This window comes from Notolepis coatsorum (genome assembly GCF_963971535.1).
Source record: "Notolepis coatsorum genome assembly, chromosome: 9".
NCBI lineage: Eukaryota > Metazoa > Chordata > Actinopteri > Aulopiformes > Paralepididae > Notolepis > Notolepis coatsorum.
In genome coordinates this window covers 12,100,113-12,124,622 of record NC_140173.1, presented here as the reverse complement: position 1 = coordinate 12,124,622, position 24,510 = coordinate 12,100,113, and the positions used below count along the sequence as shown (strand labels likewise).

The window sequence follows — 24,510 nt, the reverse complement described above, 5'->3', positions numbered from 1 at the left end:
CGGAATAAAAGCAAACCTCCCCGACCCGATGTATACACTGTACACACAACACTGACACGGCCATGAGATGTGTCACAGTAAAACTGGTCCAATCATAAACAGTAGCCATTGATATTCTAGAAAGTAGTTAGACTTCAGTTAGATCCAGTTAGATTTCATACTGGATTTCATATTAATCTTCGGGTCGAACCATCCTCTAAAAAAATATGTGTTTCTTTGCCACCTGCTGCAAAGTTCAGAGGGATATTTGAACCGCCTCTAAGGGGAAGTAAGTCGTGACAGCGGCCTCTGAAAGATTAGACGGCACGGTGGAAACATGCCACCAAACCCGTTCCCAGAACATATGACGAAGACAACAATGACAATAACACTATATAACAAACCATCAAATACACTCACAGCACACACATCCACACGCACACGCTCACTTTAAATAAACAACTCACTGTAGCACCCACTTTAGACACTTTAACACACTTTATATTTATATGTATTGGTAAAGATATTTTTTTTTCTACTCTGTATTGTATATTGTATATATGTATATTGAACACTTTTGTTTTGAACACTTTTGTTTACACTTGTTACGTACTTTTGACTTCTATTTTTTTTACTTATCTATTTTATTTGTATCTAGCACACTCTCAGGAGCAGAACAGGAAAAAGCATTTCATATAAAAGTATTCTGTATTTCTTGTATGACAACTAATAAAGAAACTTGAAACTTGAACTTGAACTTGAAGACTACCCAAGTGCACCTGTGTTCCATATCTTGCAAGACCTTATCGCCGGTTATAGGTTTAACTTGATATGCACGATGAGGAGTAATATACAAATCTGTGGGCTGATTTGTGATTAATCAGTTGATGAGCCAGGTTTTCTTTTGAAGATGAGAAGATAATTCTCCATATAACACAACATATTGCAACACGGACTCGTCAGAAAACGTAAATAAAACGACCACAGAAAAAAAGGTACATAATGTATGTTATATTATAGCCATGAGTAATATATTTACGTATTATATCTGCAAAAGTACAAAACCAGGAGTTGAACCAACAATCATTGCAAACACGGGCAAGTGCTATCACCGATATCTAACTCATAGTTAGAGTTAAGGTTAGTTTTAACATTCACTTAATAATGGTTATGGTTAAGACATAAAGTTAAGGTTAAGGTTCGATCCCCAGCAGGATAACGTCAAGGTTTTCTGAAAACGTAAAAAGTTTAAATATTTTGAATATGTAATATATGTACCTACACTTTTTTTGTATCCTCTTTTTCTCCGCCTGATTTTCTATTTTTTCTCCCCATCCCAATTTAGTCGTTATGCCAATTCCCCCCCTCCCCTACCTGGTTGTTGTGCGCATGTTCCTCCTACTGGTCGGTACAAGGGAACCCTGAAGTCCACCACATGCTTCCTCCGACACATGTGGAGACAGCCAGTGGCTCTCTTTTCACCTGGCAGCGAGGACTCTCATTGGTGAAGCATAACGCGTGGGAGGTCACGCTGCCTTCATCAAGTCCTGCCTTTCGCTGAGCAGGCGCCCAGACCTGACCTGTCCACAACGCCAGATTACCACCCGTGACTTCCCTCCCCCTAACCCAGCCAAACGAGTTAGTATGACGACCGGCCCAAGCCGCAGGGCAACGCTGACTCCGGGAGTCGAGACCGCAGCCTCTTGCATTGGTGACGAGCGCAATCTCCGCTACGCCACCCGACCGCTACCTACACATTTTCAATACAATACGTACATAATATTACTTATTGCTATAATATAACGTACATTATAAGATTAGTACTTTAGTTACATATTTTAAGTGAGAACAAGCTGCATATTTGTGCCATAAGAATAAGGAGAAGAACGGACAAAACCAAGCCCTGTTGTCAACGGAGTGTCTAAAATACCTATAACCAGTTGTACTATGAAACTACAAACTGAGCGTGCAGAACGTGACCCATAATGGCCCCCGAACAGCCTCGTCAGCTCCAGCAGACCCCGGGCCCCCCCGATGTGAGCTCCATGTACTGACAGTGCTGATGCTACAGAGAGATACCACAGGACCTGTAACGGCCGCCGCGAATGGGCAGCGACAGCCGGCAGGGTCTAACCAGAGTTACCGAGTGGGCACCTCGGGCACTCCTCTCACCGGGGTGGGGCTCACATTTCCATGACATTTTCAAAGCATTTTTTCGATTTAATTTTCCCAACGCTTTTCCAGGTCTGTAAAACACAACTTTTAAAAAATTCCATGATTTTTCCAGGTTTTCCATGATCATAACAGCCCTATAGACTGGCTTGTGAAATTTCTTCATAGCTACACAAGCGCAAACCGCGTATGAATTCTGAATATTAGGTCTTCATGAGATCATCTGGGTATATAAACGCAGGCTCCAGCCAAGGGCAAGTACAGTAAGTAGAAATGGTCCTTATCATGAATGACATACCAGCATGTTAATTTACTGTCTAATATGTCCACAATCTTGCTTTGCTTATTAGGGAGGGCTCGGATGTATACGCGGGCTAAATAAAGCACTGTTATGCATACCGCGGATATCATATGGTTACGCATGTATGTGTCACATATACACTTACACACACACACACACACACACACACACACACACACACACACACACACACACACACACACACACACACACACACACACACACACACACACACACACACACACACACACACACACACACACACACACACACACACACACACACACACACACACACACACACACACACACACACACACACACACACACACACACACACACACACACACACACACACACACACACACACACGTCATTATTGCTGGCTAAAAACCACTTCCAGATGGTCCTTGATTTATGGCTCCTGCAGCAACATGATAGACAGCAACATGACAGACAGTAACTTGATAGACAGTAACTTGATACAGCCAGATACAGAGTCATTTTTCTAAACAAATTATTCAATGAGACGGTAATAAATTAAAGAAATTATTATAAAGAAAAAGAAAATCACTTCACACACATCAGAGAGCTGGGCTCTACTATACGATCCAAGACTAGAGACTAATTGTGTGTGTTTTGTTATAAGTATTTTTACAGGTCTTAAATGGATTTAGTTTCAGCCGTCTTCAAGTCATCAAGTACGCTCGCGGCCCTGTCGTCTGCTGTCAACGCCGCCATTCTTCCCAGGCGTCCGGTTCCTCGTTCACTTCCATAAATTCTGAGTACTGAGTCTAAATATTATATTTCTGCCCGACACCTGGGAGAAATGGTGTTGACAGCGGACGACAGGGACTGCTGATCTTTTGACTATAGTTCTAATCAATATTAGAATATCCATTTGAAAAAAAATGTCACATGTCTGAGAAGAATCATGAAGTATTTTTGTAACAAGATACCTCTGAGGCCAGTGTTTCTGTATAGAGATATACTGTAGTGCCACTATGTCACACCCAGACCAGAGGGCAACACATTCCACCGCTCTCCATTGACTTTATATTGTGTAACAGTGCTTCCTTGTCATTTCACTCAGCTTGCAAACATCAGAAAAATACCTCAAATATACGGTGTGATGGGATGCACTGCAAACGGGGTAAAGAACCCAGAACTAAGTTCATAATCTGTCCAAGTGAAAAACTGAGCCTTTAACTCTTTTTATTTTTTGATCCACTTTTTCTTCCCATTTTCTATTTTTCTCCCATCCCAATTTCGTATTTCCAATTCTTCCCTCCCCTGTCTTGAACGTTGCTAGACTATGCCTCCCACTGGTCGGCTGTAGTGAGGATAGAAGCCTTGCATCACGTGTCCCCTCCGGCACACGAGGAGGCAGCCTGTCGCATCTTTTCACCGCAGCAGCTCGAACTCTCAGTGGCGAGGAGTAACGCGTGGGAGGCTCACGCTGCCCCCGATACTTCCTGTTTCCGCCGCACCGGCGTCACCCAACCGACCTGTAGGAGTCGCTGTCCACAACGTCCGATCCCCACCCACCGGCTTTCCCACCCTCTAACACTGCCAATTGTGTTAGTATGACGGCCGGCCAAGCCGGTAGCAACGCCGAGAGCTGGGCTCGATACCAGCATCTCCTGCGTTAGTGGCGAGCGCCTTGCCCACTGCGCCACTCAGCCGCCATAGTCTTTAACTCTTTAAGCGCCACCGACTTTCCCCATCTCTACCGCCTGGCGCCAGCGTTATTGACCATTTTAGTGATGTTTGCAGACCCATCGTGTGTTCTGTATTATAGCTATGGAGACAATAGTATGGCTCATTTGACAGGCATTGTTCATAGTCCATTACTGACTAATTAGTTCATTTATACACACTGTAGTTTGTAGTTTATTACACGCTAAACATCGCCCATTTCCAAAATAATCCAGTATTTTTCTATAGATCGCGAGATATGACACGTTATATGCAATAAGCCCAAATCGTTCTGGTTGATCGCCTGAAACCCCAAATACTCCCAAATCAAAGGTATATACCATGTACATAGGTGCCTTCACAAAATCATCAAGGGGGGGGGGGGGTAGTCTTACCCCGAAAATGCGATCGTTACAAAAAGCTTGGTTTAGGTCCGATAAAATACGACACTGTGATCGTCGCAGAAACATGTTTCAGGTTCGGTAAAATAGACATAGAATATACCTTACCTTCGCCAGAAGGGACTCCAAAAAGAATAATTCCAATGATCCCATCGGTGATCGCGATTACTCGTTTATATGTAATTACTTGTGTATACGGGAAACTATAGGTTTTGAGGCGAGAAGATCTCCTAGCGATTGCTCTGCAATAGCTCCTCCCCCTCAGAGCGAGTCAGGACAGAATGAGATCAGGACACACTGTCTGAACTAGACTATCAGAGTCCAAAAGGTAGACGGTACTGCCACCTGGTGAGATTCGATCGTCATTGCAATTCCAATGTAGGCAGATTAATCAGGGACACCTAGAGGGCTCCGGCTGACCGTATAGAACGGGGATCAAAGGAAAAGATCAAAGGATCAACGGTTGGCGAGATAACCCGACTATACTCGAGTATGGTGCAGAAAGAGTTAAGAGAAAGTTGGATATAGGCAATAAGATGTGAGGCATCAGCAGCGAGAATGTGAAAGCTGTGAGACCCTGACACTCAATATCCTCTATGTCAACATGTGCAGTAAGTCATGGTCAGCATTAAAATATACATCAGAAAGCTATAGCCTGCAGTATTAATTAGTCTTAGTTAACTAGCTTGCTCACACATAGATAACATTAGCCTGCTAACACATAGCTAACATTAGCTTGATAACAGCTAACCTGCCCCATCATCATTTTAGTTCTAAACTATTTTTGTCATAAATGCTACTTTTTCTCCCTCCTGTGGTGAAATAAACCTCTTGAATCTTGCCATATTCAATCACTTTCAGTAACTACAGAACAGTACATATTGTAATAGACTGTTGTTTTGTGGTCCGCGCTTGAACTTTCCATGATAAAAAGTGTCCATATAAATCCATTTAGTTAGATCCAACACTGTCTCATTATTATCTCTCAGACTCGTGAGAATACACTTCTTATTACCGAACCAGCTAAACGACCGAGTATAGCCTAGCTAAGCTAACTCACGAGCTAAGCTAAGGCTCCTCCTCCAAGCATTATTTTCTGTCTGACGACTGACGAGTGACACAGTGGCGCACTGAGCTTGCTTCGAGTGCTAGAAAACCGCGCCCCCAGACATGATATTTGAAGACCCTAATAGGGAGGTGTAGTCTGACGTCACTGGTTGTTCCATCATTGGGAAAATGGATTATCGGCTATTGTAACAATTCTGCCGCATGGAAATTGACAAGCTTCCATCTTTGCACAAAATGAGTTCGCTTTCGACCACTAACATTATTGTTTAAGCATTTCTTGTTGAAATAAAGGTAGTTATAAGGTTTTTAATTTGTCATAAAAAAATAACTACAGTTACCAGCAGGCACTAGAAGCCTGTTGTTCAGTAGGCAGCCTCTTGTTCAATGCTCAAGTTCAAGTCGCCTAATCCCTGTTACGGCCAGCTGATACCAAGCTAGCTCGCTAGCTAACGTTACCTAGCTAAACATACTAGACGTTAGCAATGTCTACTGTCGTGAACCATTTTAAATCGGGGCATGTAGAGGAGTTTCAGGAACGAGTAAAATGTGCAGGTCCTCTTCTCAGACCTGTGGTTACATGCTGGGGCAAAGCACTGCACGCATCATGCCCAGGTTTATCCCTGTGAGCTAGCTGGCTACTAACGTTAGGTAAAAAAAAACAATAACGTTATAAACTATACACAATATGTAAAACAAAACAATGATTTACATTAGTATTTACAGTGATTTAATATGCAGCGAAATAACGTTATGTATGATTTAAATTATAAATACAAATATGGTATCGTTGGTTGTGGCTTTTACAAATAGTGGTTAGCTTTAGAGATAAATGGTTATGATCACTGGAGCACTAGTGTTGAGTGAAACAGATACTAGCCACAGGTTCAGGGTCAGTTATTTTCCCATTGTACGTATTGTACGTGTTAAGCTTATGGAATGTAAGGGAAATCTGATCCTAGGTCTGCGACTAAAGCCAGGGCCCTCATTTATCAATAATGCGTAGAAAGTGTTCCATTTTCATTCCTATGCACGGAATTTAGAATGTCTCTACGCACAGAAAATTTGGGATTTATCAACCATGCGTGCACAGGTCGTACGCACACTCTGTGTTGATAAATACCATTGTTCTTACCATCTATGCTCGTGCATGATTATCCATATATGGTAATGAAACACCCCCATGGGATGTGAAATAATGGACTAAGCCGGGGGGCTGAGTGGCGCAGTGGGCAAGGCGCTCGCCACTAACGCAGGATATGCTGGTATCGAGCCCAGCTCTCTGCGTTGCTACCGGCTTTGCCGGCCGTCATACTAACACAATTGGCAGTGTTAGAGGGTGGGAAAGCCGGTGGGTGGGGATTGGACGTTGTGGACAGCGACTCCTACAGGTCAGTTTGGTGACGCCGGTGCGGCGGAAGCAGGAAGTATCGGGGGCAGCGTGAGCCTCCCACGCGTTACTCCTCGCCACTGAGAGTTCGAGCTGCTGCGGTGAAAAGATGCGACAGGCTGCCTCCTCGTGTACCGGAGGGGACACGTGATGCAAGGCTTCTATCCTCACTACAGCCGACCAGTGGGAAGCATAGTCTAGCAACGTTCAAGACAGGGGAGGGAAGAATTGGAAATACGAAATTGGGATGGGAGAAAAATAGAAAATGGGGAGAAAAAGTGGATAAAAAAAATAATAATAATAAATGGACTAAGCCGAGCTAACTATGAGAAACTTCACAGAGCGAGATTAATCACGGAGGTCTAGCTGAGGAGGAGGGAGTGTGTAGACTATCTTCGGTGCCAAGGATGTTGACTGACCCAGTCCTGCTACAGAACCAGCACATTGACAGAAATAAATGACAAGCTGACCCGACACTGTAATGACTGAAATGAACGAGTCGCTGAAGCACACTGTATGTGCCACCCAATGGAGAATACAAACTCCTAACCACTATTTTTCGCTTGCGTTTTCCATATACCATATACTGCAAATAAAATGCCTTTTTTCGTTGAGGTTTTTTCAAGTTAGATTAAGACCTTGCAAGGGTAGACTTGGGGTAAAGGGTAAAACTGCTGTCTGATCCTCTTGACTGAATTGCTGCTTTCAGCAGGCCAACTCTGCGCTCTACAATGCCTATATTGTGCACGCCTTGAGCCTGTGGTTTCAGTCAGAGTCATTATGGCTTCAGTGGATAATCCCGATCTGCATTTAAGTGATGTTTTAATTACAGATACAAATCAAGGAGAATGTGTCTCGGGTAGCGGTATGTTCTCTCTCTGCAAATAGACGGCCCTATATCTCTGTAATGATCTCTGGCAGAGAACGGGCGAACAACCAGTGGAAGAACAAATCAAGAGAAGAAAGTGGGGATGGATCGGCCACACACTACGCAAACCAAACACCAGCACCACCAGACAGGCCCTTAGATGGAACCCCCGAGGCAACAGGAAGAGAGGCCGGCCCAAGAACACCTGGAGCAGGGACTTGGAGACAGACATCACACAGAGCGGACTGACATGGAGACAGCTGGAGAGCAAAGCACAGGACAGAGGACCCTGGCGAACTGTTGTCGACGGCCTATGCTCCCCCAGAAGGAGCGATAGGCGTAAGTAAGTAATATCTCTGTAAACATCTGAGCGCACACCGCGAGAAGTATTCCTATAATAACGCTACGAACCAGGCTGAATTAATTCGGAAATACCTATTCCAAATGCTATTTATAGGGTTTGACAATAATTACACTAATGTCGCTATTTTACAATTAACTATAATGAATTACGGGTCATACAGAACACATCATGGTGCAGTCTTATTATTCTACCTATTCCGCCCTCAGTGTGTGTCTGTACACAAATAAATGGGGAGTGAACAAGAGTAATGGAGATGCAGAAGCTGGAGCAAAGTTGATTGTCTTTACTGTTGTCTGTTCTCCATTACAAATTTGTAAAACTGAAATACACAAAAAAGAATATGTATCACACAATTGTTGTCAATGACATTGCATTACAGTATACAATACAGGTACAATATGTACAAAGTTCACTCAACTAAAATATGAAACCGAAAGTCCTTTGAGCTGACTGAGATTAGCATAGCATTAGCAATACAGGTAGGCTAACCAGGAGCTAACACAAATATATCCAAAACGAAGCAAACATGTTAACTGAGCATTCACAGATGACTCACACATCTATAAATGAAATACAATATGATGCTTGCATAATACAAAACTTACAAGCAATCATTTCCAAGGCACAAACAGAGCTGGACAATAGGAGCTGCAGCTGAGAGCAGACCTCGTGGCAAAACACCGTCTGGATAATGAAAATAGCTGACCTGGCAGCGTCACATGACTGAATCAGCCAATAGCGTCAAAGCTAGAACAAGCTAAATAAAATGAGTGCACTACTCAAAACATCCACAAGAGGGAAAAAACACAATGATCAAAACTAGTTCGAATAGAACATGACACTACCGCTGGGCGCCATGTACGCACGGTCTGAGCTGTGCGTAGATATACGCACAATCTCAAGCACACGTTCAAATTGATAAGTCCCACACTTTGCTTAGAAATGATCGCACGCACGGTTTACGCACATATCTGTGCGTACGCACCATTGATAAATGAGGGCCCAGGAGTCTACGCTGTGGTGACGTCAGTCAGCAGCACGAAATGGTAGTGTAGTTTCTCAGTGAACGAAAACATAAACATTGTTATTTTGCTACTTTTTACGATTAATTGCGAATATTTTCATGTTGAGCTATAGATTGTGAATGAATACGCACAGAAAGGTACACCATGCAAATGTCCATGCTTTATTTGTTTTAAACGAGACGATCTAGAAATGGGCAATGGGGAAATACATTGTGTTCCACAGAGGGTGGAACACGAAAAAACTAAAATTACGTAACCACTACACCTCCCTATAGGCTACATTTATTTGCTTGATCCATTTACATTGGCTGCGACGATACATTGGCTGCAGTGACGCCCACCACTGTGAGCGTTAAGTCTATGCGCTCAGGCTTGGAGGTAGATGTCTATCAGGAGAGAGTGACGTGAATCACGCACAAAACAATGATTTATATTTGATATTAAAGTTATTGTGCATTTTAAACACAAACACAAAGTAATTATATTTTTTTTTTTTTTTTTATAATTTTATTTTCATTTTCAACCAGCATGGATACATACAGGATATGGTCAGTGTCAAAATATAGAATCATCCATTTTGGTTCTTTTTTTTGCCCCCCCACCCCCACTCCCTCCCACCAGTTCCCTCCCACCAGCCCACCCCCCCTCCCAGATTCAACTCAGACTCACATTATAATTTATTTAAACATGTTTATTGTATTTTTAGAGTCCAAAATCTAAATCCAAAAAAATATATTTCTTCTTCTCCTTCTCTCTCCACCCGAGCGCCCTCTATGGACTAGCCGCCACTGCCGTTGCTGACGATCAAAGCATCAAAAAACTACCCCCCCCCCTTTCATGCATTCATGATGAAACATAATACCTATTATATACCTTTGAGCAACGCGAACGCTTTTAGCAAAATTCACATATCGCTCCATAACACAGTTACCAGGAATTAGCCAGGATCACTCTGAAACTATACAATATTCACCACGGTATAACACGCAAACGTATACATGAAGAAATTTATTATTTTTCACATGTTGAACGAGGGATAGTTAATGTCAAATGAGCCATAGTATTGTCTCCATAGCTATAATATAGAATATAGATATAGCCCTGCAAACACCGCGACGCACAGTGAAAATCCCTATCTCTTACAGCGGTGGCGCAATGAGTAGGCCTACATAACAATGATGGCTAAAACGGCTGCCGCTGAAAGTGTTAAGACTATATTTAAGAACATATACATATATATGAAAACCTTTTATATCAGACCAAACTTTCAATTATCACATTAGTGTTTCTCTAACAGCTTTCATCCAAATCTTTTCAAAATTGTGGTGCACATTCATGACCCCAAGAAGAAGAATCCTATTGATGTTGGTGACCCCATGATCTGTCCTCCAGTCCCACCGTCAGGCCAAACGTTCAAACACTCAAAGTGCATCTCCTGATCTGATTTACACCAAGCTTAAAAATACATTTGCCCAGGCGGCTGGGTGGCGCAGCGGACATTGCGCTCGTCACCAACGCAAGAGACACCGGGTTCAAATCCGGCTGTTGGCGTTGCCTCCGGCTTGGGCCGGCCGTCATACTGGCTCAATTGGCAGAGTTAGCGGTGGAAGTCGATGGGTGGTAATCTGGACGTTGTGGACAGCGACTCCTACAGGTCGGTTGGGGGACGCCTGCACAGCAGAGACAGGAAATGGCGGGGGCAGTGTGAGCCTCCCACACGTTACTCCTCACCACTGAGAGTCCGCGCTGGCAGGTGAAAAGATGTGACAGGCTGCCTCCTCGTGTACCGGAGGGCACATGTGATGTTAGGCTTCTATCCTCCCTACGACCAACCTGTGGGGGGCATATGCGAGCAACGTTCAAGACAGGGGAAGGGAGAATTAGAAACAGCGAAATGGGGGATGGGAGAAAAAATATATATATATATAGAAAATAAGGAGAAAAAGTGGATACAAAAAAAATACATTTGCCTTACCATGTAATAGTGTAATAATGTGTAATAGTGTAACAGTGTAATAATGTGTAATACTGTAACAGTGTGTAATAGTGCAATAGCGTAATAATGTAAGTGTAATGGTGTGTAATAGTGTATAATAGTGTAATAGTGTGCTAGTGTAATAATATGTAATAGTGTAACAGTAAAATGTTGCAATAATGTGTAATACTGTAACAGTGTGCAATAGTGCAATAGCATAATGTAAGTGTAATGGTGTGCAATAGTGTAATAGTGTGCTACTGCTAGTGTAATAGTGTGCTAGTGTAATAGTGTGTAATTGTGTAATAGTGTAACAGTGTATTAGTGTGTAATAGTGTGTACTAGTATATAATAGTGTAACAGTTAAATTATGTAATAGTGTAACAGTTAAATTATGTAATAGTGTAACAGTTAAATTGTGTAATCGTGTAACAAAGTGTAATAGTGTAACAGTTCAATTGTGTAACAGTTCAATTGTGTAATAGTGTAACAATGTGTAATAGTGTAACAGTTAAATTGTGTATAATAGTGTACTAGTGTAACTGTGTAATAGTGTACCAGTGTAACAGTGTAATAATGTGTAATAGTGTAACAGTTAAATTGTGTATAATAGTGTACTAGTAGTGTGTGTAATAGTCTACATTCGTAAAATATTGTAGGCGTGTTTGTTTGCTCTGTGAGAGAGAGAGAAGAGATGGGTGGCTGCTGCCCGGTGGAGATTTGCACATTACTGAGCGCACCTTTCTAAAGTTAAAGTGCCGATAGTCGAGGCGACTCCGACGTGCCATGCAACGTGTCCGAGGAGTTACTTTAACATTGTTAATTTAATACAAATGTTGGTTGTAATAAAAATATGTGCCTACATCAGCATAAGAAATATCTTCTAGAAAACATTAATGAGTTGAGAATCAGTTCCTCTCAGACGACGGCATCATATAATAATAAATAATAATAATTACTTGCATTTATATAGCGTATTTCTAGACACTCAAAGTGCTTTACAATGTAGGGTGGAAATTGCCTCCTTCACCACCACTGTGTAGCACCCAACCTTGGGCTACGCAGGCTCAATGGCTGCCATACACTGGCACCCGGCACACATCACACTACACAATGGCTGAGCGGCTCAGGAGACAGGGATTGACATCAGCCAATTAAGGGGAAGGGATGATTAGGTGGCCTTGATGTCAGAGACCTGAGTGCTGTACAGAGGGTAGATACGCGGTATTTTTTTCCGTAGCCGCATTTTGCGGAGACGCTCTCTGATTGGCCACTGACGTTTCTGGTGCGCCCAATCGTGTGACGCCTGTTTCTACACCGGTTAAGCTTAGGCACTCTTTCGAAGTTGGTTATGGTTAGAGTTTGTCTTAGAGCAGGGCGATAGAACACCAGCCCTGATTCCAAACTCTAACCTTAACCAACTTCGAAAGAGTCGCCTAAGCTTAACCAGTGATAAACTAGGCGTTAGGTAGTTTGCTGCTGTTCGACGTGGAAATGGGCAAAGACACAGCTCGTCACGCGATTGGGCGCACATGTCAGTGGCCAATCAGAGAGCGTCTCTGCAAAATGCGGCTACGGAAAAAAATAACGCAGTAGATACATAGATACATATAGACAACAATCACAACTCTGTTTGGAGGGCACACAGGCAAACACATAGGAGAACAGGGCATGAGTCAGTGAACGAGAAAGGCTAGTAGGTAGAAGTGGGTTTTGAGTCTATAGATTTGAAGGCATCTATCGAGGGGGCGAGCCTAATGGAGGTGGGGGTGCTGTTCCACAGATCAGGGGCTGCGACAGCAAAGGCACGGCCCCCCCCCCCCCTCCCCTGAGCTTGAGGTTAGACCTCCGGACTGTCAGGAGCCTCTGATCGGCTGACCTGAGGGACCTGGTGTTGGAATAGGGGGATAGGAGGTCTGAGATGTAGGAGGGGGGGGTGACCATTAAGGGCTTTAAAAACAAATAGGAGAACCTTAAAATCTATCCTGTAGCGTACTGGGAGCCAATGAAGGGAGGCAAGGACAGGGGTGATGTGGTCTCTCTTGCGGGTTCCGGTCAACAGTCTGGCAGCGGCGTTTTGTACCAGCTGTAGAAGGCCAAAGATAATTGGGACGTCCCTAGTTGTGAGGAAATAGCTGAACATGGCGTGTGTCTGACCCTGTGGGCGGCTCACGTTGTTGCCGGTAGTGAGGTGTGTTGCCTCCACAGCGGTCTGTTGTCTCTCGTGTCACCAGACGGATTACATAACCGCACGCAAAGGGCAGACGTCCAAGCTCGGGTTCGTATTGTTCTCTCTCCTTTAGCTGCATTTAAAATGATAGCATGTGACCCGTCACCCTCTGTGACTACAGCGAGGACGAGTGTGGTTACTGCACAGAATGTCTAATTGATTAAGTAATTATGGCGGTTATAGGGAGGTGTAGCGGTTACACCCATTGCTGTTTCCAGCCGGTCCACCTCGCAAAATTGCAACGTATTTCCCCCATTGTGCCCATTTCTACATCGTCTCGTTTTAAAACAAATAAAGCGTGAACATTTGCACGGTGTACCTTTCTGTGCGTATTCATCCACAATCTATAGCTCGACGTGAAAATATTCGCAATTAACCGTAAAAGAAAATCGCCTAATTTTATTTCAACCAAAAATGCTTAAACAATAATGTTAGTGATAGAAGGGAACTCGTTTTGTGCAGAAATGGAAAGCTTTTCAATGTGCATGAGGCAGAATTGTTACAATAGCCGATAATCCATTTTCCCAATGATACATCCCTATAGGGGTGGACCTCGCGGTCGGTCCAGAGTGACGTCAGACTACACCTCCCTGTTGGCACGGTCTGAGCCAATTAAAGGGATAGTGCTGATTTTTTTTACCCCTAATCCCATTTCCTACTTACCAGTGATGGTGCTGATTGGTAGGAGTGCTTTCCTTTCTCAACACAACCCATGCTGTTCCTCATACTAGCTCCAGATAGTCAAGTCACGTCACGTGTTCCTTTATTAATCCCCTGGGGACATTCAGATGTCACAGCAGCGTGGCGGGTGATAGTGATAATAGTGACAGATAACAGTGGCGAGTGGGCGGGATTCAATCGGTCAGTAGTAATAGTGATAATAGTATACGTAACGTGGTCCATAAGGTAAAGTGACACGCTGCACCAGAGTCCGTACAGTTCTCAAGTTTACCAGCCGTTAGCTCTCTAGCAAATTGGCAGCGGTCCATAGAGGCCACGGTTAGAGCCTGATGGCTACTGGCACGGAGCCATAAACCAACGCAAAGTCAATGGGGTCCGGATCCTGTCTGTGCTGAAACTTACTCCACGGTGCTGCTGCTTAATATTTCAGCTTGTCGACTTGTACAGACAGGAGCTTGACCCCATTGACTTTGCATTGGTTTGTGGCTAACTGTCTGGAGCTGGTGTTGTGCTGAGAAAGGACTCTACCATCAACATCATCGTTGGTCAGTAAGAAATAAAATTATAATATAATAATCCAAAAAACAAAAGAATTATAAGGCTAGGAAATAACACTTTAACAATGTCTTAAAATGCCCCATATTAATGCTAATGCTAATAACTGTGATTGGAGAGCGGTTGGTGTGTTTTGTCGGTCAATGTGTCTGTCTGTGTTTATTATCATTAGCATGCTCATTCATAAACAGGAAACAGGATGTGAGTGACGGGCAGAATTGTTCTTACCGTGACACCTTTTTAATTTTTTTGATCCACTTTTTTCTCCCCTTTTTCTATTTTTCTCCCATCCCAATTTAGCCGTGCCAATTCTCCCCTCCCCTGTCTTGAATGTTGCTCGCATGTGCCCCCCACTGGCCGGTTGTAGGGAAGATAGAAGCCCATCGCATGTCCCCTCCGATACATGTGTAGGCAGCCTGTCACATCTTTTCACCTGTCAGCGCGGACTCTCATTTGGCGAGGTGTAACGTGTGGGAGGCTCACACTGCCCCCGCCATTTTCCTGTCTCTGCTGTGCAGGCGTCCCCCAACCGACCTGTAGGAGTCGCTGTTTACAACGTCCAGATTACCACCCGTCGACTTCCCACCCGCTACCTCTGCCAATTGAGATAGTATGACGGCTGGTCCAAGCCGGAGGCAACGGCGACCGCCGGATTCGATACCGGTGTCTCGTGCGTTGGTGACGAGCGCAATGTCCGCTGCGCCACCCAGCCGCCTAGACCGTGACACCTTTCATAACTTTTTACAACAAGCGGTTCATGAGATAGGAAAGGGGGCGGGACTTATTGCAATGGACAATTATAGCAATGCATTCACGCATAAACATGCATACACAGCAGAGAACCTGCGTAGTACCGTCCTCTTGTGTTCAAAAGGTCCAACTTCATACTGAATCTACTCTATTTTAATGGACAATGATGGAAATGTATTCAAATAAAATACTTGTCGAGTGGGAAAATATTCCAGAATCGACCTGCTGTCGGCCCATGTGCAGCGTCTCGTCCACCTCAGCCTTTTAGTCTGCGAGATGTGCTGCCAGACACACAGACAGACGCCAACGATCGGATAATTGTATTAAGAAATTGATCCGTTTAATTCAGCGAATCACTTAGTTATGTCAATATTGTGCTGTCAGAAGAGTTTCGTGTTTGTAGGTTAAGTATTTAAAGTACGCCATTGGCCATTTTAGCACTCTCGCTATTTGGCCCTGTTGCTTTTTCACTACACACCACTGTTGGTCTCCGGGGAGGGAGCACAGACTCAGCGTGGATACTGTATATGAGGGATATGATATATAGATATGTATATGAGGAGAGAATCCAGCCACCTAATCGGTTCACCAAAATATCTTTGACAAGGTTTTAGTCAAGAAATAGGATATGCAATTGCTGGATCTTAATTCATACCGGCAATGCCTCGTTTGACAGTGTTTGATCTGGATTTGATCTGAACCAGGCAAAGCCACAGCACAGTAGTCTTACCAACCGGGGAAATGCACACGTTAAACCTAATGTTGTTAACGCTGTTGCACATTCCTGTTCAATTCAATTACCAATATATGGCAAAAGAGTATGCAGGGAACATTGGTCTGTTCATGTGATCACAAAGATCTGATTAGAGAAAATTGTCTGTGTTCTAGTGTAGTTAACTATTATTGAGACACTGGAATACCTGATTGAGACCTTTTTCATACGTCAGCGGACTACTTTGCCTAATCTTTGAGGATCTTTAGACCATGGTGGAAATGCAGACGACAAAGGGCTGAACAAACCTTTTTTACGAACCTCCTTGAAAAAGTAGTTCCTGGGACTAAAGGTACTTTGAGTAGAAACGCGGCTTTATTAGTGTGCTTTCTTTTTTTCTGTTCAGTCTCAGACTAAACAAAAGCAATATGAGTTTGGATCAGTATGTCCCTGGTTCAGTAGGGTGTGATAAAGCATGTTCTGCAGAACTGGATCAGTATGTCCCTGGTTCAGTAGGGTGTGATAAAGCATGTTCTGCAGAACTGGATCAGTATGTCCCTGGTTCAGTAGGGTGTGATAAAGCATGTTCCTGGAGAACTGGATTAGTATTTCCCTGGTTCAGTAGGGTGTGATAAAGCACGTTCCTGTAGAACTGGATTAGTATGTCCCTGGTTCAGTAGGGTGTGATAAAGCATGTTCTGCAGAACTGGATTAGTATGTCCCTGGTTCAGTAGGGTGTGAAAGCACGTTCCTGTAGAACTGGATCAGTATGTCCCTGGTTCAGTAGGGTGTGATAAAGCATGTTCCTGCAGAACTGGATTAGTATGTCCCTGGTTCAGTAGGGTGTGATAAAGCATGTTCCTGTAGAACTGGATTAGTATGTCCCTGGTTCAGTAGGGTGTGATAAAGCACGTTCCTGCAGAACTGGATTAGTATTTCCCTGGTTCAGTAAGGTGTGATAAAGCATGTTCCTGTAGAACTGGATCAGTATGTCCCTGGTTCAGTAAGGTGTGATAAAGCATGTTCCTGTAGAACTGGATTAGTATGTCCCTGGTTCAGTAAGGTGTGATAAAGCACGTTCCTGCAGAACTGGATTAGTATGTCCCTGGTTCAGTAGGGTGTGATAAAGCACGTTCTGCAGAACTGGATCAGTATGTCCCTGGTTCAGTAGGGTGTGATAAAGCATGTTCTGCAGAACTGGATTAGTATGTCCCTGGTTCAGTAGGGTGTGATAAAGCACGTTCCTGTAGAACTGGATTAGTATGTCCCTGGTTCAGTAGGGTGTGATAAAGCATGTTCTGCAGAACTGGATTAGTATGTCCCTGGTTCAGTAGGGTGTGATAAAGCACGTTCCTGGAGAACTGGATTAGTATGTCCCTGGTTCAGTAGGGTGTGATAAAGCATGTTCCTGCAGAACTGGATCAGTATGTCCCTGGTTCAGTAGGGTGTGATAAAGCATGTTCTGCAGAACTGGATTAGTATGTCCCTGGTTCAGTAGGGTGTGATAAAGCACGTTCTGCAGAACTGGATTAGTATGTCCCTGGTTCAGTAGGGTGTGATAAAGCACGTTCTGCAGAACTGGATTAGTATGTCCCTGGTTCAGTAGGGTGTGATAAAGCACGTTCCTGCAGAACTGGATTAGTATGTCCCTGGTTCAGTAGGGTGTGATAAAGCACGTTCCTGCAGAACTGGATTAGTATGTCCCTGGTTCAGTAGGGTGTGATAAAGCACGTTCCTGCAGAACTGGATTAGTATGTCCCTGGTTCAGTAGGGTGTGATAAAGCACGTTCTGCAGAACTGGATTAGTATGTCCCTGGTTCAGTAGGGTGTGATAAAGCACGTTCTGCAGAACTGGATCAGTATGTCCCTGGTTCAGTAGGGTGTGATAAAGCACGTTCCTGTAGAACTGGATTAGTATTTCCCTGGTTCAGTAGGGTGTGATAAAGCATGTTTCTGCAGAACTGGATTAGTATGTCCCTGGTTCAGTAAGGTGTGATAAAGCACGTTCTGCAGAACTGGATTAGTATTTCCCTGGTTCAGTAGGGTGTGATAAAGCATCCTCATGCCCCTCCCTGTCCCATTAAATATAGAAATGTTCCTACATGAGCAGGAAGACACAAGATTTATTTTCCTGGTCGTAGGAAGGTTATTAAACCCTTTTAAGGTCATTTTAAGGTTATAAAAATAACCCATCTTCCCCAGGTGTGTGCATATACACACACACACACACACGCACGCACGCACGCACGCACACACGCACACGCACACACACACAATAAACCTCTTGAATCTTGAACACACACATTGTAATGACATTCAGATTAAACAGGTGGGGGACATGAAAACAAACATCATAAATACATATTTTAAATAGCGTTCAGTCAAATTTGTATTCAAATGACAGTCAGATAGATGCCTTCAATAGAACTAGACAGATAGCACAATAAACACACAACCACACACACACACACAACCACACTAGGGCTGACCTCTACTAGTCGAATAGTCGACTAATCGATCGAAAGGAGCCGTAGTCGACTGCCAACCTCTTAGTCGAATGCAAAAAATAAATTTAAATAAAAATAATTTATCATTATTATTATTTATATATATTTTTTGATCATTCTTTCCAAAAGCAAAGAGGCCTAGAAGCGCTAATGGCTCATACCAGCGAGGCTAACTGCCTAAGAAAACAGGCAGAGAGGCACTGAAAGAGGATTTCACACATTAGACATATCAAGATGTATCCATCAGTGGACCAATTGCATGCTTTCACAGAGGACAAGAAGCCTTCAGTCGACTCCTTCAGACATTAAAAGAAACTGATGAGTTAAAAAGAAAAAGACTAATTTAATCAGTTGAGGATTTAGTTTGAGGATATATAAAAAAACATTTTTTTTAAAGAAATAGAAATTGAAATGTTTTATTTTATTATACATTTTTAATTAAAAACGAAGGTTCGAACGTCTGATCGGAAAAACCCTGACGAAGTTCGAATCCCAAAAGCAGGCTTCGGGGAAACAGCCTTAACAACCGCACACAGCAGGTGGTTCCAGAGCAGAGGAAGAAACAACAAACAGGCACATGCTTACCTAAACCGATCAGGGTTCCTGCCACCCACATGATTTCCGACACCAGCGAGGCCACGGAGAGTGCGGCAGTCGGTGCTTTCCCATACTTGATCTGGAACGGGTCCATCATGGTGACATATTTCTGATCCCTCATTGGCTTGGCGAAGAACAGTCCACCTCAACCGTCCAACGAGAGAACTCAAGTTAACCTCCAGGGTTTAACATGCAATGACTTGACAGGAAACAACACACTTTTTATGGTGGGTCCATATTACAATGTTGATAACATTCAAATGATGATTCAAATGACAACGGCTACTTCTGTAATTCTAATAGTATTAAAAAGAATGTTTAAAAATTACTTTACATGAAAGGGTTAAGTTGTCAGATGTAAAAAAAAAAATTAAAATGTATGCAAGACAAAACAAACAAAAACAGTAGATTAGTTTAGTTAGAAATCAGATTAGAGATGCTTTGGTGGGAAAAGGGGGGGTTACTTATTGGATTAATCATGGATTAATTTGTAGAGAAAAGGCTACTTAGATTATGGTATTTTTGTTTGTAGGTGTTGATGATTCAAATGACATTCCCGGAAATCAGAAGGAATGATGAACATTGTTACTCAGCTGATAGAGTTGTGCTCTTCCTGATGGCTTGTCGTACAGAACTTGTAAGTCGCTTTGGATAAAAGCGTCAGCTAAATGACTAAATGTAAATGTAAATGTAAATGTTTACCCGCACATTCTCTCTATCGCCCATCGTGATTCTACCGATACCCGGTTCAGGAATGTTGTGATTCTACCGACAGCCAGTTCAGGAATGTTTTCACATTCTACTCAGCTGTACAATGTGAACACGCTGTTGAACATTGTTAAAATCGTGATGGGAAGTGATGCGTTTCAGATCGTCCGGCATACAGGAAGTGATGCGTTTCACATCGTCCGGCATACAGGAAGTGATGCATTTCACATCACCGGCAGCAACAGCAAGTCTGGATTATATTTTGAAAGTGACTTTTTCAACCCTCGATTATCCAGCGCGTGTATCAGAACAAAGCTTGCTACTTACTATTAACACTGAACACTCATATTGTATTAGTGAATTATTGACCACAATTAGCCAAAATGCTAATCACGCAGCACAAAAACGTTTACTTGTTGTTAAAGGGGACGCACCCCTGAATTTCACTAGACGGTAGTCATGCCCTTGGGCAGGTTCGGCACGGCCTTCCAACACGTGAGTTCGGAGGGTTCGTCTGGCCCCGAGCCAGACATGTCAGGGCCAAGGAGCTGTGAGAGCCCGTTATATAGACAGCCTCTTCTAGAATCCAATTGATGGGATGGAAAAAACAGGATCATTTTCTGGAAATATTCCGGTTCAAGTACCGATGACACCAGTATGAAGTGTGGCGTTCACACGGGAGCTCGAGCACATTATTCCGGGAGACTGCGACGTCCGTCTCTCGCTTCAAACAGTTTTATGTCGTCATGACAGATTGTGGTGTTGCTTTTCTTGTGTCCGTGGGAGAGAGCGCTGTTCATTTTGACCAACATAAATTTCACTGACCTAAGCCACTGGACTTAACATGGCAGTATGCAAATTCTTAAAATAGATCCGATACAGTTTGCCAGACGGGAATCCAACTTGTGTTTACATTCTAATACGTGTCACTCAAATAAACTGGGTTTGCGTATTTGTTTGTGCCTAATCTACAAACTCTAAATCCACTTACTACACCCCGTGAAGTGTTTCAAACTTATATTACTTTTCTGCCTTTTTCTACTTCCCAATGCATTGTGGGTCGGCCAAGAGACACTGCGTGACCCAGGAGGATGGCGCCACGGACGGTCGCCTCTGTGTTTTTTGGTGCGTGTTGTTTTGTATGTTTTTGTTGGTAAATCATGTAGTGTTTGGCCAAGATATCAGGAGCTCTTTCACCAGAGATGAGCTCCGGAACATTAGGACCCTTTTATTTTATTCTACCATAATTGTCTGTCTGTTAATAATGTCGCACCAGAAACGACCAAATCAAATTCCTGTGTAGAAAATGTGTAAACTTCTCTTGGCAATAAAGACCTTTCTGATTCTCATTCTGATTCATATATAACCACTCGTCCTACGTAGGCGGTCGGACGAGAGACACCGTCAAACATCTCTGCCCGAGAGGAAGATATTAACTTAACATATTGAATGAATTATGTTTTATTAATTATTCCCCCCTCCATCGTTTTGAGTCTATAATAGTCTTACTGTAAAAATATGAACCGAAAATGAGTTAGAAGAAGTGAAAGAAATGTCACTTCAGTGCATCCGTCTGTGCAGAGCGTCACTTTATTGCTTCTGTGCCGTTTCCATGGCAACGGTCGATGGAACACGGCGATGATAAAGGATGGTTTATTTTCGCAGATAAGGCTATTATACCACACAGCACAGCTCCTAAATGTCCAGACAAGCTTAATATTTGGCCATTTGTTATACTATTCATACATTTTCTTCCAAACTAACTGGGCCACGGACGTCGGTGCTGCTAACGCGGGTTACGACTGTGAGGCAGTCTGGGGCAGAGCTCTCTCGGGCTGTGTGACGCAGAGTGCTGATTGGCTTATAACAGCAGTATCGGACCTGGTACCTTGCACTGCTTCACCATGTGGAGAACTCATTTGTGTTGGTAGAGCGCCAAAATAAAGATTTGGTCTTTGTTTTAGTTAATCTTGTGTGTTTGAAAGGATCATGTTGTGTAATAGCAACAGCATACTCAAGGTCGTGCTATGGTGGTTTATTTTTGTATTAGTGTGGTGACCTAGTTCCTAGTTCCACGACCACGTCACACCGCGCCGATAATCACAACTGTACACCACTACTGTGGTATTGTCTAAAATATTACTTCAGGTCATGTGCCTGACAGGAAATGCTCATCCACGCCGTTACTGTTGATAATGAATATTTATGTGTGCATGGGGAGTTGGAATCAATCAATGGACCTTCACACTTCATCAGATGTCACACTAAATCTACACTGTTCACTTCAGTAAACGCAACAGACTAGAACTCTGTATCAGACGAGATCGGTACTCCGTATCGGACGAGATCGGTACTCTGTATCGGTGGTGTGGTACCCTAACCCTAATACAGACCAGTAACACTAATAGCCTTTTTGTAGTAAAGCAGACTTTTGAACTGCAGTGAAAACAAGGCCAGTCTATGAATAGCTTCTATCCTCTCTTATTCAAAGAGTACAATATGTGTGGAGGAGAAAAAATTGATAAAACTGACATTTTCTGTCAATGAAAATTCATGGGGGGGGGGGGGGTGTTAAAGGATCACTCCTGTTTTTCTCATGTGACCCCGTGCGTGTAAGTAACCGGAATGCATACTTGTTGTACCATAATCTCCACACTCAGCAAATATTTTGCCACTGCTATTGCTGGTGTGGATGAAAGTGATTCGCTAGGGGGGAGGGGTGGGGGTGAGGGGGGGGCAACACTATGTCACACGACATCTCGATCAAATAGCTTTGAATCAGCAACACGTTGTGAAATGAGGAAGTGGGACGACCAGCCATGCATATACAGTATATACAGTATATACAGTGTATCAAGACCAAAGACACACAGGACAGGTGTTCTGTTTTAAATTAGCATCTCTTACCGACAATGAAACACAGGGTTGCTGATATTGGCATGACGGCCCAGATTAATCCCATAGAAGGGTTGTACACCGCCTCTGTCGTGCCGACGATAAATCCGCCTCCGACCCATGTAGCTGTATGACACACACACACACACACGCACACACGCACACACACACACACGCACGCACACACACACACACGCACGCACACACGCACACAAACACGCACACACACACACGCACGCACGCACACACGCACACACACACACACGCACAAACGCACACACATTTTATTCAGGATTACAAATGTATTAATAAATTTAAAAAAATCAGGTTAGAAGACTAACTATCGGTCAGCTTGTAGTAACATGATAGTAAACCAACATCTTGGCTATTACTGTAAAGTACAAAAGTGACTGCAGAGACGTACTACGCACTACACTTCCATTCATTGTGTACTTTTATTGCTCCCGTGTGAACATCCCGTACATGCGCTGCCCCCCCCCCCCCCCCCCCCCCCCCCCTGCGCTGCATCGAGAGAATCGAGTCAAATCGGGGACATAATTATGATCTCTCATTAATTAACACCAATAACAAGTATTTGTGATGATGATGATGATGCATGGCTACTATTTGCACCCCACATAGTCAAACACATTATTAAGCCACGATGGGGCACATTATATCCTATAATAATAATAATAACAATACCACTCACCGGTCATGGTGAAGATGCCCACCACCAGGCTGATCCCCCGGTTGCCCAGGAGGGCCATCTCGGTCTTGTCGCCCTGGCTCTTCTTCGCCTCCCGCTTGGACTTGAAGGACGCCCAGATGCCGGTGCCCAGCACCAGCAGGTAGAAGAGCACCATGACGATCACCCCGGGCACGTTGAGAGCCATGATCACCGGTGGTGTCGGAGGAGGAGGACCGGGAGGAGGATGGCGACCGTGCGCTGCGAGCGACGCGAATATAATCAGGAGCGGCGGACAGTGTCCGTAGTGTCGGATCTTCACTCGCCGCTCGCCGCCGGGCCGGATGACTGTCTGCAGGACCGTGTGTTGTGTGCGATTAACGGCTCAGTCGACTGTGTGTGTGTGTGTGTGTGTGTGCGTGTAGTGTGTGTGTGTGTGTGCGCTGCTGCTGTGCGCCTGTCTGCTCCGCCGGATGACGCGCGTCGGGGAGCCTGGCTGCGAGTGATGATGATGCCGGCGGAGTACAATCATCAAGCCACACCTCTGATGATGATAATAACTTCTGCAGGCTGGCAACGACTACAGTACAGTACAGTACACCGGGCACGGAGCCAATAGTGGCTGATGATGATAAGAAATAGGCGCTATGATGATAAACCCACTCAAAAGGATGGAACTGCACGTGTATAAAGACGGTCTTCAGACAGCGGGACACGACCGTGATGAGACTACCGGTTGATAAGTTCAAGTTCTTTAATAGTTGTCATATAGAAGTACAGAATACTTTCATACAAAATGCTTCTAACTGTTACTGTTAAGCTTGTCATAAAGGTATTTTCCGATGCAGCAGCGGCGGCGGCTTTATTTTTAGCTCTCACCTTGTCCCTCTGGGTTCTCACTATATAGGCACCGCGGGTTATTATCGCCCTTGTCGTCCCAAGGAGGAATT

General features: G+C 43.8%; 1 protein-coding gene across 1 annotated transcript in view; it reads right to left on the bottom strand.

The window, feature by feature from the left end:
• The window catches only part of LOC311234857 (high-affinity choline transporter 1-like), a 67,984-nt gene extending 43,761 nt beyond the window's left edge, over window positions 1-24,223 (bottom strand). Inside the window, exons 1-3 of the mRNA XM_084322103.1 lie at window positions 23,585-24,223; window positions 22,885-22,998; window positions 19,258-19,413 (exon numbers count right to left, since the gene is read on the bottom strand). Of these exons, the coding sequence (XP_084178229.1) occupies window positions 19,258-19,413; window positions 22,885-22,998; window positions 23,585-23,768 (454 nt within the window). The 5' untranslated portion in view covers window positions 23,769-24,223. The remainder of the gene's footprint in view (window positions 1-19,257; window positions 19,414-22,884; window positions 22,999-23,584) is intronic.
• Window positions 24,224-24,510: the final 287 nt, after the last annotated feature.